Raw genomic sequence first — 16,523 nt, 5'->3', positions numbered from 1 at the left:
ATAATCATGTCACAACCATCTTATAAAGATATTGAAGGGTAGGTGACCGCTTCAACTTTTTGGGACTTTTTTATGTCTGTTTACCACATGATCCAGGGAGTTGGATGGCCGAATGATTTAACAGGTGTGTCATTGAGTCAACTGGCGTGGTTTCGATTCCCCGGTTGTATGTGACAAGGAGTAGGATCGCCTGTCCAATCTCGTGGGTTTTCTCCGGGTCCTCCGGTTTCCTCTCATTGCTAAAGACCCCTACGTGCAAGGGTTGTCGAGTGGAGGTTAAACTCTCTCTCTCAGAGGCAAAACCGTCACAGCTCCTATTTTGTGACAGGTTTTTGAAAATATCGGGCGACTTAGTTGCTTGAAAAAATAAATTACCATATAAAAATAAATTACCATATAAAAATAAATTACCTTATATCATTTATTATTGTAAACAAAATACAACACAGTGTGTTCTTTTACCTTTTACCTTTTACTCCAAAACAAAGGTACATTTATTAATTGCTTTTACGTATCAAAAATTGAAAATCAGCACAAATGTAGATGTATACAGATTTGGTGGTTACTCCCTGCCCCGCCCCTCCTTTTTAAAATCAAGAGTATGTGGAAATACCGTCCTCCATATTCATGCCCACGTGACGATATAAACAATAATAACAATAATATGTTAGTAAGAATTGTGTTGACAAGATGGGGGTTGAGTGTTGGGTGGCCGAATGGTTAGCGCGTGCGCGCTGTATCATGCGGTCTGTCATTGAGTCAACTGGCGTGGTTTTGATTCCCCGGTTGTATGTGACAAGGAGTAGGGTCGCCTGTCCAACCTCGCGAGTTTTCTCCGTGTCCTCCGGTTTCCTCCCACTTCTAAAGACCCCTACGCGCAAGCGAATTATTGAAATATAATTTAACCACATGTTAGTCTCGAAATGACCTAGTTTGTGTCGAGTGGACGTTAAACCTCTCTCTCTCTCTCTGCCTCTCTCTCTCTCTCTCTCTCTCTCTCAGCGAGTGGACGTTGATCCCCATATCTCTCTCCCTCTCTCTCTCACAGCAAGGTGTTTCGAAATTATAGAAAATGAAAAGGGGTTTAAGGTCCTCTCTCTCTCTCTCTCTCTCTCTCTCTCTCTCTCTCTCTCCTGCCTCTAATAGAAGATTGTGGTATTAGGTGTTCCGAGATTAGCTGCTGGTATTTAATACGCCCAGTACAAAATCCATGTCATAACTTGTGTGACATTCATGCATTTTAAAATAAATTTCACTTGAGAAAATCTTCCGACAAACATTGCATGACAGCATTTTCAAAACGCTTCTTTTCTCCACTTCTTGTATCATGTGCCTTTTCAGAAATGGCGGAGCTAGATCCATTTGTGTTGGTATACTGATCTTGTACTTTAATAAAGTATGAACACATAGGGTCTTTAATGACTTGTCGTCACATTCTTCATAGTAGGGCGTGACCACGGCACAAGTATTAATTCGACAAGCACGGAGACGCCTCAGCTCAGTTAAAATGGCCGATATTCCTGACGAACAAACCTCCATTGGTGGTGACGTCATGTCGGTTCCCGACACGTCCAAATCTTCAAGTTTTGTTAAATTTAAGAACGAGAGTGGTAACTGAGTCATGTTGTTCGAGGCTAGATTCAATCGCTTAAGAGATTTTAAAAACCCGACGTACGGCGGAATGGTGGTTATAGAATTGTTAGAAAGATCTAGAATTTCTAGTTTCTGGAGATGAACTATTTCTTTTGGTATCATAACGATACAATTATCGTGAAAGTCAGCCGTTTTTAAATTAACACAACGACTAATTGATAGTGGAATGGCGGGACATTTGACACCACGAATACAAAGTTCTTGAAGTGTTTCTGGAAAGAATCTAGAACTTAAAATGCAATCATATTCGTTTTGAGCAATTATTCTAGGATGAAATTCTATGGTCTCCATGACATCTTTCTTAATATTCACAGTCATATAGGCGCTTGATTGTGATCCGATCTGTGGCACCATTCCAGATACTTCTCTTAGGTATTTAAATATTCCATCAACCCCTTTTGAACATATAGAAGGGTCTGGAGTGGTAAGGGGGTTACCCTCAACATTTAGTTCTACTAAATAAATCATCTCCAAGACATCAACAGAAATGATTTTAATCCTGTTATTCTTCAGAATCAGTCTCTCCAAACGTAGAAAGAGTAGTGCTTGCGGAATTGATTTTAACTTATTATGAGAGAGATCCAATAATGTTAGATGCTTCAGGTCACTGAAGCTGTCTGGCAGTTCTTCTATTTGGTTCCCACGTAAAATCAAGGTAGATAAATTAGGAAATCTGCCAATAGCATTTGGAAATATTGGTAAAACACCATCACGTGGAATCATGAATTTCTGTAACTTTTCTGGCACCCCAACAGAGTTGAGAATCGACGTCAGAGTTTCGGGCGAATACATTCGATCTTTAATCTTCCAGTAAATTGGTTCGAATCTTACTAGAAAACAACTGCAACTGCCACAGCTTAGACAATGTCTATAACCGGAGACGTTACATGCCAAGAGCGAACCGCAAGGTACCCGTTTCGGCTTACAACTGCGACAATTAAACATATTACGCTCCGACTCCGGTAAGACCTCATAATCTGCACAATCCGATTCCCCCCTATTTAAGTGCAGAAAATATCCGCGACCACCATATTCTTCTTCAAAATCGACATAAGCACTTTGTGGTCGTCTGATTAAAGCCCTTATTCTTTCAAGAATGGCTGAAAACATCTTTGAACTAACGTGATAAGATTGAAAGGTCGCCCAAATAAATTAGTTTATTGCTCTATCCAGTTTCTAAAGGCCTCTGACAGATTATCTTGGAATTCGTGACAATGTGAAGTTTATCCAATCAGAATACCTGAAACGATAATTATAAACATTAGCATAACTATCAGTTTCCGGAGGGAAATTTTGCCCGGACAGCGGCAAATTCCAACTGCCAGGGGATCTTTTACGTGCACGCCAATGTGTACACGAGACCTCGGTTTTTCGTCCCAACCGAACGATTAGGCAGCTATCCTTGTCAGGCCCTATAGACTCTTAATCTGAAATTGACGGAAATTTGTGTAGATTATGAACTTTTTGATGTTTTTGACTTCGATATCATAGACGACCTGAAAACAGCTCACCCGAGTGAACACAATATCATCTAACTATCTTGTGTCTAAATTGATCGTCTGCTTAAAAACCAGTGTAAACATGCCTAAAAACAGAAATAAGCGATCGAAACCGGACGAATCATCAAATTCAACAAGCATAAGTGATTTCCTTGACACAGTTCTAAAGGACGAAGATTCTCTAAAACATCTGATATCTGAAATAAACAAACGAGAGGCTATTCTAACCAGATTAGTGCCCCATAAAATTACAAATAAGCTGGAGAAAAGAATAATAGATCTCGAGAATCAGAGCGAGAGAGAGAGAGAGAGAGATGGGGTTTAACGTCCACTCGACACAAACTAGGTCATTTCGGGACTAACATAAGGTTTAATTTTATTTCAATAATTCGCTTGCGCGTAGGGGTCTTTAGCAGTGGGGGGAAACCGGAGGACCCGGAGAAAACCCACGAGGTTGGACAGGCGACCCTACTCCTTGTCACGTACAACCGGGGATTCGAAACCACGCCAGTCGACTCAATGACAGACTTTATGATACAGCGCGCGCACGCTAACCATTCAGCCATCCAACCCCCCCAGGACGGGAATAGACAGAGAGATATTATTGTGAGATTCATATCTTACAGAGACAGAGCTGCGGTTTACAGAAACAAGAGAAAGTTGAAAGATTTCAACATCAGAAATCAATCAAAGATCTATGTAAACGAGACTCTGACAAGAAGACGAGCAAACCTCTTTAGGCAGACCCGGCTGTACGTGGCAAGGAGTAGGGTCGCCTGTCCAACCTCGTGGGTTTTCTCCAGGTCCTCCGGTTTCCTCCCACTGCTAAAGACCCCTACGCGCAAGCGAATTATTGAAATAAAATTAAACCATATGTTAGTCCCGAAATGACCTAGTTTGTGTCGAGTGGACGTTAAACCCCATTTCTCTGTCTCTCTTTAGGCAGACAAGACAATTATTCAGAGAAAAGATGATTAAAAATTGCTGGACTCACGATGGACGCATCTACGTTCAAAACTTGGATGATGATAGGAGCACACATATTTTGACAGAAACTGATCTACTGCAGTTCATACACACAGATAAAAGAGCCCACCCAAAATCCAGGAGTGTTGGCGCTACTCAAGCGTTTGGCGGATCGGCTGCTAAACATCTTCCTAAATATCAAATGAAACAAAGTTCTATTTTAGGCTTTGGAGCAAAACAAAGAGCAATTGGCGATTCAACAACACAGAGAATACAAAACCAAGTGAGTACACCGGAAACACAGGCACCACTATCAGAATCGAGACAAAATTCCATGTTAGATTTTGGAGATATGTCAGAAACAACAAATCACCTAAGAGAACCTACAGATTTATTACTACATGGAACTCAACGACAAGAGAACACATAGGTATTTTAAATAGTGAATCTAACAAATCTTAATAGTTCTCCATACCCTATTTTTTGTACTGTATTCACAATAATCAGATATTATATTTAACCCTGTAATTATAATTGAAATTATACAAGTTCCATATATAGTTTTTAAATACACGTTTCAAAATTGTGGTATGTCTTTTGGACACTAAGTGAAAGATTTTAAAATAAAGAAACAAAATCAATTAGCCTCTATTAGTTTTTGAACAATGTTCACAACTGGAAGAGCTACATGAACGAATAAATGTGTGCTTCATTGAATTATAGAAACTTATCTTTATATACCACACATTGATAAGCATGAAATATCAAGGTAATAGAACACTCATATAAAATAAGACAGTCTATACAGCCCTTGTTAAATGATTTAAATCGCACGATTTACCTTTGTGTATCATAGAATGTTTCAAACTAGTAATGTTCAATTTAAATTTGATCTAAAGATTGAAAATTTGCTACTTACCTCTATCTAACAAAAATCAAAATTTTAATATTTGCTATTAAACTTCAATGATTGAAATGATAAAATATCTCTTTAAATATCATACCATGTTCATGATAATCATTATATTGAACTATGTTGGTATGATTAAATTTATACAAGTTACCTTTAAATATCATACAGTGTTAATAAATGTTTCTTTATCATATTGAACCTTGCTGAAAGTTACAATTTCATATTTTCTAAGAAAGTCAAAACATAATTATTTCTATGTCTTTTGCTCAATAGGTTGTCAACTCTCTATTATACGATCATAGGTTATCTTTCTCACACTTAAAAATCTTCACACCGGAAATAATAACACAATTACCTCCCTTGTTTTCCTATTCCCCACCATGGAATATATCTTCAAACGTTTGAATTTGAAGTTGAAAATGATATTTTTGCCAATTTCTCAACTGGCAATAGTGAATTATAGGATTAATAGGATTATTCTTTAACATGGTAGGACTGTTTATAGATACCATCTATTTTAGGGCTTTATTTTAATTCATTTTAAAAATATAACTTAAAAATATGAAATTGTAACTTTAAATGATTTTTTTTTTTATAAAGCTTGTCTTAAAGGATTTATTGTATTCAATTTATCTTTGAATATCATATAGTATTCATATGATCGAATATATTCAACTTACCTTTAAATATTTACAGTGTATCAAACAAGTTCTATATCATATTGAACATGGGGATCACGTGGCTAAGTGGGTAAGACGCTGGCTCGCTAGCCTGGAGGTCGGGTGTTCGATCCCTGCATTGGCCGAGAAAGTTCATCCAGATTTTCCGGCGTGGTTCCCCCTTGTCAGTGATGCAGGACGGAGGTCCCGTGTATACATTGGAATGCACGTAAAAGATCCCTTGGCAGTTGGAATTCGATATAAGAGTAGGCGATAGTGCCGCTGCCCGGGCAAAATTTCCCTCATAGCACACTGTATGGCGTATGCCCGTCTTCATTAGCCTAGCATAGGAGCAGAACAGTAGGACGTTAAACCCAATTTCATTTCATTTCATTTCATATTGAACATTGTCTGAAATTATTAAATTTATACATCTTACCTTTAAATAGTTACACAGTTTCATAATTTAATACTGTACATGGTTTTAAATTATTAAACTTACCTTCAATACTTATAGTTCTATATCTTATTGAACATTGTTTTAAATTATCAAACTTACCTGTAAATATCATGCAGTGTTCATACTAGTTTCTATATCATAGTGAACTTTACACAACTTACCTGTAAATATTATACAGATTTCAAAATAGTTTCTATTTTATATTGAGCTCTGATTCAATAGAGTTATTTATCTTGTCTTTCATTAAAATAAAACCAAGTACGAACAATCCAAACCATAAGACAGAATTCGAAGTCCTAAAAAACGTTATAGGCAAAATAGTGTATTCAAGCAAAATAGTGTAATCAGCAAATGGACTGCTACAGTGTCATAATAACTCTATATCATATTTGAACTTTTGTCTAGATGATTAGACCTATACACACCTTTACATGGCATACAATATTCAAAACAGCTATATATCAAATATCACATTGAACTTTGTTTACATAATTAGATTTAAACAACTTACCTTTACATAGCATACAGTGTTTCATAATAGTCTCTACCATATTAAGGCTTGTTTTGAAGAATGAATTTATACAACTTACCTTTAAATATCACACAGCTTTGCACAATAGTTCTATATATTAAACTATGGCTATATGATTAAAGTGTTAAACATGTCTTTAGATATAATACAGTGATTGATAACTGATCTATATCATATTTAGTCTTTACTTGAAAGAATTATATTAATACAACTTACCTCAAATGCCATACAGTGTTTCATAAGTCTATATCACATTGATTTTTGTTTAAATGTTTAAAGCATACACCTCACTATAGAGTGTTCATTACTGATCTATTCCATATTGAACTTTGATCTAAATGAAAAAAATATACAACTTAATTTGAAATATCATACAGTGTCACAATGGTCTATATCATATTGTATTTTGTTTAATAATCAGATTTTGTTTAATGATCGGATTTATACAACTTGTGGTTAAATATCATACAGTGAATCATAATAGTTCTACATCATATTTGAACTTTGTTTAAATGAATAAATTAATACAAGTTACCTTTAAATATGTATTAATTTATTCATTTAAACAAAGTTCAAATATGATGTTACCTTTAAATATCAAACATTGTTTCAAAATACATCTATATCATATGATTAAATGATTACATTGTATAAAACTTTTCTTTAGTTAATACATAGGACAGCTTTATAATATATTAAACTTTGTTTAATGATTGATTTTATACCCTAACTCTAATTATTTACAATGTACCAATACAGTTTTATATCATATTGAACGATTACATTTATATAACTTTCCTTTAAATATCACAGTATTTATAATAGTTTCTATATCATACTAAACTTACTTACCTTCAAACATCACAGCATTCCAAATAGTTATATATTGTATTGATCACCTGTTTTTATGAAAGAAATTATAACCTACCCTTGGAATTTACAGCAATTCATCTATTATTCTAGACTGTTTTAATAACTACAACTACAAATATGTTTAATCGAATGGAATTATATAAATTATAGATTAAATGGAATAACGAATGGAAGTATATATAGATTATAGATTATTTGAAAATATTGAACTTAACTGTATCTAACATTAACTGGTCATCATTTTTAAACATCCTTTTTTTAATTTTGTATTATATAATTGAAATTGTATTTTTTACTCACATTACATCTACTGTAAAATGAAGTAAATTATAGTTATGTTCTGCCGGTTAAGTGCATCATTGTATGCATAACTCAAGGAGATTGAAATGTATATATGTTGTTTACTTCTTGTTATGTATTTGTTTTCAGATTTGCCAAAACTATTACCAACTATTTTTATTCCCACTTTGGGCTTTATAGAAAAAAAGTTTTTTCATATTGTATTTTCAAGAAAACTAGCATATATATTTTATTTCAGATTGATAATATACAGTATTCTTACGTACGCTTTAAACTCGTACTTCTCTCCGGAGATGTCGAACAAAATCTAGGTCCCACTGATACTGATGCTATGGTGCATCTCAATGTAAGGAGTCTTCGAAACAAAGTTGATCTTATTACTGCGGAACTTGCTATTGATTATGATTTTATCTTTATTACAGAATCGTGGCTTGACAAAAGCATTTCTTCTAAATCACTATCCATCCCAAATTTTCAATGCACCATACGAAAGGACGGGCAGGGTGGGGGAGTAGCTCTTTATGTTAAAAATCAATTCATGTTAAAACGTAGATTTGATTTAGAAGTCGACAGTATAGAAGGCATCTGGATTGAAACAAACATTAATAAAAACAAATTTCTAATCGGTACTTTTTACAGACCACCTAATTCTAAAATTGACGTGGATAACTATATATTTAATTCTTTTAGTGCAGCAGCATCAAGCGATATTGACAAGATTTTAATTTTTTGGGATTTTAACCTTGATTTATTAACTAAACGTAATACTTTTATTCATAATGTTATGTCTCTTTTTGATTTTAATCAATTAATTTCTGACCCTACGCGTTACAACAAACTGGGCACTAATACCTTAATTGATCTTATTTTATGTAATTGTTCTAGTTTTATTTCCGAATCTTGCTGTCTTGATAATTTTTGTAGTGATCACTGTCCTGAATACTGTCGATTTGACTTTAAACGCCCCAAGCGATCATGTTTTAAACGTACTATCTGGCTTTATGATAAGACTGACTATGACGGGTTGAGACATGACGTTTTGACATATGACTGGGAGTCCATTGTTGATGATTCCGTGGAGCTTTCCTGTGCTGCTTTTACATGTGAACTGACAAAGATTGCAAAGAAAAAATATTCCAAATAAAGTAGTAAATATTAGACCACGTGATGAATTTTGGATGAATAATAGTATTAGAAAACTTGCAAGAAAGAAAACCAAAATTCACAAGCGTGCTGTAAAATCAAATTCCGACCATGATTGGCAAAACTTCAGACAAATTAGAAACGTATATATTGACTTAATTAGGAAATGTAAGAAAGAATATTTTCAAAAATTTGACGATAAAATCAACGATCCCAAAAACTTTGGCAGTAAAGATTGGAAGCATCTTGTCAAATCATTTTTAAGGATGAACACTCCACAAAGATCGATTTACCCCCAATTGTCAACAATGGAGTCACGGCGTTTTCTGACCTTGAAAAGGCAAACACTCTTAACAAATTCTTAATCAAACAATCACAGCTCGACACAGCCAATGCACATCTTTCTTCAATTCTTAAACAAAATCCATCTTCACTGTGCAATATTAAGCAAACACCTCAGGAGGTTAAAGACATGCTTCTATCTATTGATGTTTCTAAAGCAAATGGGCCAGATAAAATCAATGGTAAACTTTTGAAGTCTATAATTTTTGAAATTTCTGTACCACTATGTAATTTATTTAACTTATCTTTATCTTCTAAAACAGTACCCTCTATTTGGAAAACGGCTAATGTCATAGCTATTTTGAAAAAAAGGTGACCCAGCGAAATGTGGCAATTATATAGACCTGTTTCTCTTCTGAGTATAGTTGCTAAAATTTTTGAAAAATGTGTATACAAGCATGTTTTTAACTTTTTTCGGGCACACTCCGTTATAACTAATCTGCAAAGCGGTTCTTTGCACGGCGAATCAACGACTTATCAATTAATTGATCTTACACACTTCTTTTGTCAAGCCATTGATGAAGGCCAGTACACGAGGGCAGTGTTCTGTGATATTAGCAAGACTTTTGACAGGGTCTGGCACGCAGGACTCTGTCATAAGCTTGGGGCGGTGGGGATAAGAGGAGGTCTACTTGACTTGTTCAGAAGTTATTTAACCAATAGAAGCCAATCTGTGATTGTCAGTGGTACCTCGTCTTCTCCTTTGACTGTCCCTGCTGGTATTCCACAGGGCTCTGTCCTCGGACCGCTCCTCTTCCTTATTTATATAAATGATATTGTTGAAAACCTTAATTCTAATGCTAGATTATTTGCAGATGATACCAGCTTGTACTTGAGAATCCATGACCCAACTGCATGCGCGGCTGTCCTTAATGAAGACCTAGATAAGATCAATACATGGGCCAAGACTTGGCTGGTCTCTTTCAACCCACTGAAAACTGAAACACTTACAGTATCTACTAAAAAGGACCAAATATTGCCAACACTGTCACTAGACCACACTGCAATAAAGGAAGTATTCGAGCACAAACATTTGGGGCTGACTTTTCAAAATGACTGTAAATTTGATAGACATATCGACAATATCTTGACGAAAACTTCTAGGCTTGTAAACATTCTCCGCTCTCTGAAGTACAGACTAAATAGAAATTCTTTGAAAATATTGTACATATCATATATTCTTCCGCATTTCGACTATTGTGATGTCATATGGGATGGGTGCACCGACGAACTTACTAACTAACAAACTAGAATCATTGCAACTTGACGCACTCAAAACGATATGTGGTGCTGTTAGGGGGACCAGCCATAGACTTTTATACGAAGAAACCGGTTTTATCACACTACAGGAGAGGCGAAGGCGTCATAAACTTATACTCTTTTACAAAATTATGAATCATCTTACACCACCTTATCTTCATGAAATGATATTATTCCCGGAAAAGCCTTATAACCTTCGTAACAAATCTAATTTATCAGAGTACTTTTGTAGAACATCTTTATTTTCGAAATCATATATACCATCTACGATTAAGGAATGAAACCGACATTCTGACTTTTTAAATCATCTCCCTCTATCAGTATATTTAAAAGTAAATTGAAAAAATTTGACACACAAGCGCCATCATACTTAAGTTTAGGAAAAAGAAAAAATCAGATTTTACATTGTCGACTTCGTCTTTCCTGTAGTGACTTAAATGGTCATAAGTTCTTTAGGCACATCTCAGACAGCCCTGTATGAGCTTGTGGTCATGATTTTGAAGATACCGAACATTACCTTTTAACCTGTCCTCTACATTTCGATGCACGTAAACATTCAATTTTTACCTTACCCCAAAACGTGATTTCAATACAGACATTATTAAAAGGCACTAACGATATTAGTATTTCAAGTATTATCTTTAAACAAGTCCATAGATTTCTAGACATCTCCGGGAGGTTTAAATAAAAAAATTATCCAGTAGCTAAATATATGAATATGGCAAACCTGAAATTGTAAATATGTACATAGCCCCCCCCCCCCCTTTTTTTGTTCATTTTATTCTTATACTATTTAGATTGATTTATCATAACATGGTTATATAGTCTTTTTGTATATATTTTCTGTCATATAGGAAAGAGGTAATATAGGCCTAGCCTGTTTCCCAATCCTTTTCTGTGAATAAAATATTGTTTATAAAAAAAAATATATTCAATGGCTCCTGAACCAGATAATGGTATGTTTATATTTGTTTTCCTATTGCAGTAAATGTAATGTCTAATAAAACACTTGACGAAAATCTTTTGCCCAACAAAAACATAAGCAATGGAAACAGTTGTGGTCTGATTCCAGTGTCACTCTACCTTGTTATTCCCCTTTATTAATAGAAAAAGAAATGAAATGGGGTTTAAAGTCCTACTGTTCTGCTCCTATACTGGGCAAATGAAGACGGGCAAACGCCATACAGTGTGCTATGAGAGAAAATTTGCCCGGGCAGTGGCACTATAGTCGACTCGATCTTACATCTGCTTACCGTTAGTTATTTACAAAATTTGTAAATGTTTATGTATTCCTCTGCTAAATCGTACCCTATATCCATCAACAAATGAAACAATTAATATTATATGGTACATGCTTTACATCACTTCGTTGATTCAGTCCAGTTTGATCGTCATGCTCAGTGAGGCCGAGGTCAACATCCATTTAGATAGTTGCCCGGGCAGTGGCACTATAGTCGACTCGATCTTACATCTGCTTACCGTTAGTTATTTACAAAATTTGTAAATGTTTATGTATTCCTCTGCTAAATCGTACCCTATATCCATCAACAAATGAAACAATTAATATTATATGGTACATGCTTTACATCACTTCGTTGATTCAGTCCAGTTTGATCGTCATGCTCAGTGAGGCCGAGGTCAACATCCATTTAGATAGTTGCTATTGGTATTATTTATAGTAACTAATGTTTAGTCCAGGACATCCGGTATTTTTATGGGGTTTTTTATACTGGATAACCCCGACTGAAACGCACGTTACTATTTATATATTATTATGTGTGTGGACAACGTTGGTCTAAAAATAGATGGTGACTCCAAAGTTTACGTTGACAGTGATGTGTTGTTAAATGTGTTTAGTTTACATACGTTTTTCTACCCCTAGAACATTTCTTGAAGCCACCCTACTATCAGGGAACGCAGAGAGGGTAGCAGGTTGCAGTCTGAATGTACAATTGGTAAGTTAACGCAAATTTTATTAAAGGGAAATAGCTCCACTCTGTCGTTGGAATCAGACCACAGTATATTTTACGCCTTCCCACTATCAAAGAACATAGCGAGGGGAACTGTTTAAAAATGTTTTCAAATTGATTGTGAAGTTCTGCATGTCGAACGATATGGTTGACGTCGATCTAATCAAAGGGAAATAACAACTTTTACATTGCAGTAGGTTTCAGACCACATCGCTTCACGATGCAATTTACAATTTTGTAATCACAAAAACAAAATGAAATGTATTTAACGCCCTACTGTTCTGCTCTGAACTTGGCTAATGAAGACGGTCATACGCCATACAGTGTGCTATGAGGGAAATTTTGCCCGGACAGCGGCCTAGTCTTATATCGAATTCCAACTGTCAAGGGATATTTTACGTGCACGCCAATGTGTACACGGGATCTCGGGTTTTCGTCCCATCCGAACGACTAGACAGCTATCCTTGTCAGGCCCTCCCGTCCTGCATCACTGTCAAGTTGGAACCACGCAGGAAAATCTGGATGAACTTTCTCGGTCAATGCAGGGATAGAACACCCGACCTCCAGGCTAGCGAGCCAGCGTTTTACCCACTTACCAACCGTGGCCCTAATCACAAAAACAACAGTTTTAGAATTCTAAAAAGTCAAAATAAAAAAAAATTGATAGATCAAACATTTGATCAAAAATAATTTAAAAATCACCTGTTATCATCCTTGTTTCAGATATTTCGATTCGATTGAGTACTGGTCAATAATTCCTCAAAGATGTCCTCGTCTTTTCTGGAAAGAATCAAATCCTTATTCCGCCGTTCCAAAAATGCCACTCCAGATTTAGAAATGGATTTCCCAGATGATCTATTGACTCGTTTTAATCAGCACCGATATTTTCTTCATTTAGACGAGCAATGTAATCAACTGATGGATACTGACAATAATGAGTTGGCTCACGTCTGGGGGACTTCTCTAATGTTTAAATGTGAATTCTGTAAAAAGAAAAGATTGTATTGTGGTTCGTACCAAGAATGTAACGATTCCAATTATCGGCAATGTCTTACTTGCGGCAGTACAAATTGTGTTTTAATTCCATACGAACCAATTTATTGGAAACTAAAATCCGTCATGAGCTCCGACAAGACTCTCACGTTAATTCTCAACACGGTGGGACTTCCAGAAAATTTACTAAAGTTCTTGGTTCCACCTGGCGGAAATTTACCAATATTTTCAAATGCTATTGGCAGATTTCCTAATTTATCTACTTTGATTTTACGTGGAAACCAAATAGAAGAATTGCCAGACTGTTTCAGTGATCTGAAGCATGTAACATTTTTGGATCTCTCTGATAATAAGTTAAAATCAATTCCTCAGACATTATTCTTTCTACGTTTAGAGAGATTGATTCTGAAGAATAATAAGATTGAAATCATTCCTGTTGATGTCTTGGAGATGATTTATTTAGTAGAACTAAATGTTGATGGTAATCCCCTGACCTCTCCTGGTCCATCCATATGTTCAAAAGGGGTTGTAGAAATATTAAAATTTCTAAGACAGACAAACGAAACGAAACAAAAAACCAACACAGGAGACTATATAACTGCAGATAACAAGACTGTCTCGGAAACCGTTGAATGTCAACGCAGAATTATCGCTCAAAACGAATATTTCTGCACCGGGAAAGAAAGCGGCGGTGCCTACGGTGCCTACATGACGGTGGTGACCGAAGGGACCACAGAAAGAACAGAAATGCATCCTAGGGTTGTGGCCCATGAGGATTATGATCGCTATTTGCGGACTAGATTAAATCCAGAAATAATCCAAGAACTTTGCATTCGCGGCATCAGATGTTATGCAATTCCAAAATCAATTGGTCGATGTCTTAATCTAAGAATGGCTGACTTTCAGGACAATCAGATCGCATCCATACCACAAGAAATTGTTCATCTCCAAAAACTCGAAATTCTAGATGTTTCTAATAATTTCATCTGCAGAGTTTCACCCTGTGTCGGGTTTTTATCATCTTTAAGGCGATTAAATCTAGCCTCGAACAATATAACTCACTTACCTATGTCGTTCTTAAATCTACCACGACTTGAAGAACTCGACGTATCGGGAACCAACATGACGTCACCATCAATGGAGATCTGTTCGTCTGGTTTATCCGCCATTTTCACAGAGTTAAAACTACTGCGTTCGTGTCGAAGAAATAAAGATGCCTTTCTCAAAGCCTGGTACGATGATGCTGAAGGTGCTAACTGTAATTTGGAGGTTAATTCTTTAAAATCATTGTGTCTCCAAACTTTACTGACGTATAAAATGAGTTTACCAACACAGATGACGTCAATGCCGCCATTGTATAAAAGACTTATCACACAGGAAGTGGCCCAAAGAGACGTTTTCAAAATGATTTCATGCCATATTTGTCAGAAGAACTTCTCCAGTGAAGTTTATTTTAAAATGCATGAATGTCACACAGACTATGACGTAGAGTATGTATTGACACACTGTCGAAAATATATAAATATCACATAAAATGAAACGTGGTTTAGCGTCCTACTTTTTTGCACCGACTGGGCTAATGGAGAGAGCGGGAGAAATGGTGTTTAACGTCCACTCGACACAAACTGGGTTATTTGTGGACTAACATATGGTTTAATTTTATTTCAATAATTCGCTTGCGCGTAGGGGTCTTTAGCAGTGGGAGGAAACCGGAGAAACCCCACAAGGAGGGACAGGCGACCCTACTCTTTACTCACGTACAACCGGGTATTCGAAATCACGCTAGTTGAATTAATGACAGGCCTTATGATACAGCGCACACGTGCTAACCATTCGGCCATCCAGCCAGGGCTAATTGAGACAGTAGGTCAAGTAATCTGTTTACTGTATTTATTTTTATATAATTCTAAAAATAGCAAGATTTTACATTAAGGGCAATGTGTTAAAAAAAAGATTTAAGACAAATAGACTCAATTTCTATATTTCTGTTTTGTATGATTAATAGTTTTAGATTTTAATGTGATTTTAAGATATGAAATGAAATGAAATGGGGGTTTGACGTCCTACTGTTCTCCTTCGAACTGAGCTAATGAAGACGGACATACGCCACACAGAGTGCTATGAGAGACATTTTGCCCGGGCAGCGGCACTACAGCCTACTCTTATATCAAATTCCAACTGTCAAGGGATCTTTTACGTGCACGCCAATGTGTACATGGGACCTGGGTTTTTCGTCCCATCCGAATGACTAGACAGCTGTCCTTGCCAGGCCCTCCGTCCTGCACCACTGACAAGGGGGACTTTAAGATATATTGTTACACGCGGTGACTGCAATGTTAACAATGTACTATGTCGTTTTATTTGTTTTAATAAAAATATTTATTAAAGAAAACAATATTTTTATCTCTATGGGAATGTACAAGGGGTGGGGCAGAGGTGGCGACGTTCCCTGGCATCCATTTCAGGAGGGGGAGGGGGGATGTCATCAAAGAGTAAAATTATAATAACTTTCTTGTACATGCTGCCCTACTCAAGCTAAATAAAAGGGCTATTTCGTCTTTTATACATATATAAAATGTCTCCCTTTCTCAATTTTTTGAGTAGATTGGTATTTCCCACAAGAATTAGGGACATGTATTGTTGATCTTGATCCAGAATTCATGATGGATGAAAATGACCTCTCCACCGGCCCGCTCATATTCTGGTCTTAAGAAACGTCGATAAAAGGAGTTATTTCCCTTGTATGGCAAACCTGTTTTCGATCTCATGTTCAGTTTTAAATAATATAAGAGAGATAAATGGGGTTTAACGTCCTCTCGACACAAACTAGGTCATTTCGGGACTAACGTATGGTTCAAATTTTATTTCAATAATTCGCTTGCGCGTAGGGGCTTTAACAGTGGGAGGAAACCGGAGGACCCGGAGAAAACCCACTAGGTTGGATAGGCGACACTACCATT

At 36.1% G+C, this 16,523-nt stretch overlaps 2 protein-coding genes across 3 annotated transcripts; one reads left to right on the top strand and one right to left on the bottom strand.

The window, feature by feature from the left end:
• Nucleotides 1–462: 462 nt before the first annotated feature.
• Nucleotides 463–12,005, bottom strand: LOC126822368 (leucine-rich repeat protein SHOC-2). 2 transcript variants are annotated; one of them, XM_050551234.2, is made up of 2 exons: nucleotides 11,854–12,005; nucleotides 463–2,893 (listed from the first exon to the last, which is right to left on the bottom strand). In XM_050551234.2, exon 2 carries the CDS (start codon nucleotides 2,761–2,763, stop codon nucleotides 1,174–1,176), a length of 1,590 nt encoding a protein of 529 aa, XP_050407191.1. In that variant the 5' UTR covers nucleotides 2,764–2,893; nucleotides 11,854–12,005; the 3' UTR covers nucleotides 463–1,173. The 2 variants fall into 2 exon arrangements, with proteins under 2 accessions (XP_050407191.1, XP_050407193.1); XM_050551236.2 differs by lacking the exon at nucleotides 11,854–12,005 and adding an exon at nucleotides 4,147–4,300.
• A 396-nt stretch (nucleotides 12,006–12,401) lies between these two features.
• Nucleotides 12,402–15,913, top strand: LOC126822363 (leucine-rich repeat-containing protein 40). Its single transcript, XM_050551227.2, has 2 exons — nucleotides 12,402–12,555; nucleotides 13,294–15,913. The coding sequence occupies exon 2, from the start codon at nucleotides 13,336–13,338 to the stop codon at nucleotides 15,094–15,096; it is 1,761 nt and encodes a 586-aa protein (XP_050407184.1). The 5' UTR covers nucleotides 12,402–12,555; nucleotides 13,294–13,335; the 3' UTR covers nucleotides 15,097–15,913.
• Nucleotides 15,914–16,523: the final 610 nt, after the last annotated feature.

This window comes from Patella vulgata, chromosome 5 (assembly GCF_932274485.2).
Source record: "Patella vulgata chromosome 5, xgPatVulg1.2, whole genome shotgun sequence".
Lineage (NCBI taxonomy): Eukaryota > Metazoa > Mollusca > Gastropoda > Patellidae > Patella > Patella vulgata.
The sequence above is the reverse complement of the archived record's forward strand: the minus strand, read 5'-3'. Positions and strand labels throughout refer to the sequence as shown.

Excerpts from the sequence above, each read along its gene's own strand:
- LOC126822368 (XM_050551234.2), bottom strand. The coding sequence starts at position 2,763 with ATGTTTTCAGCCATTCTTGAAAGAATAAGGGCTTTAATCAGACGACCA.
- LOC126822363 (XM_050551227.2), top strand. The coding sequence starts at position 13,336 with ATGTCCTCGTCTTTTCTGGAAAGAATCAAATCCTTATTCCGCCGTTCC.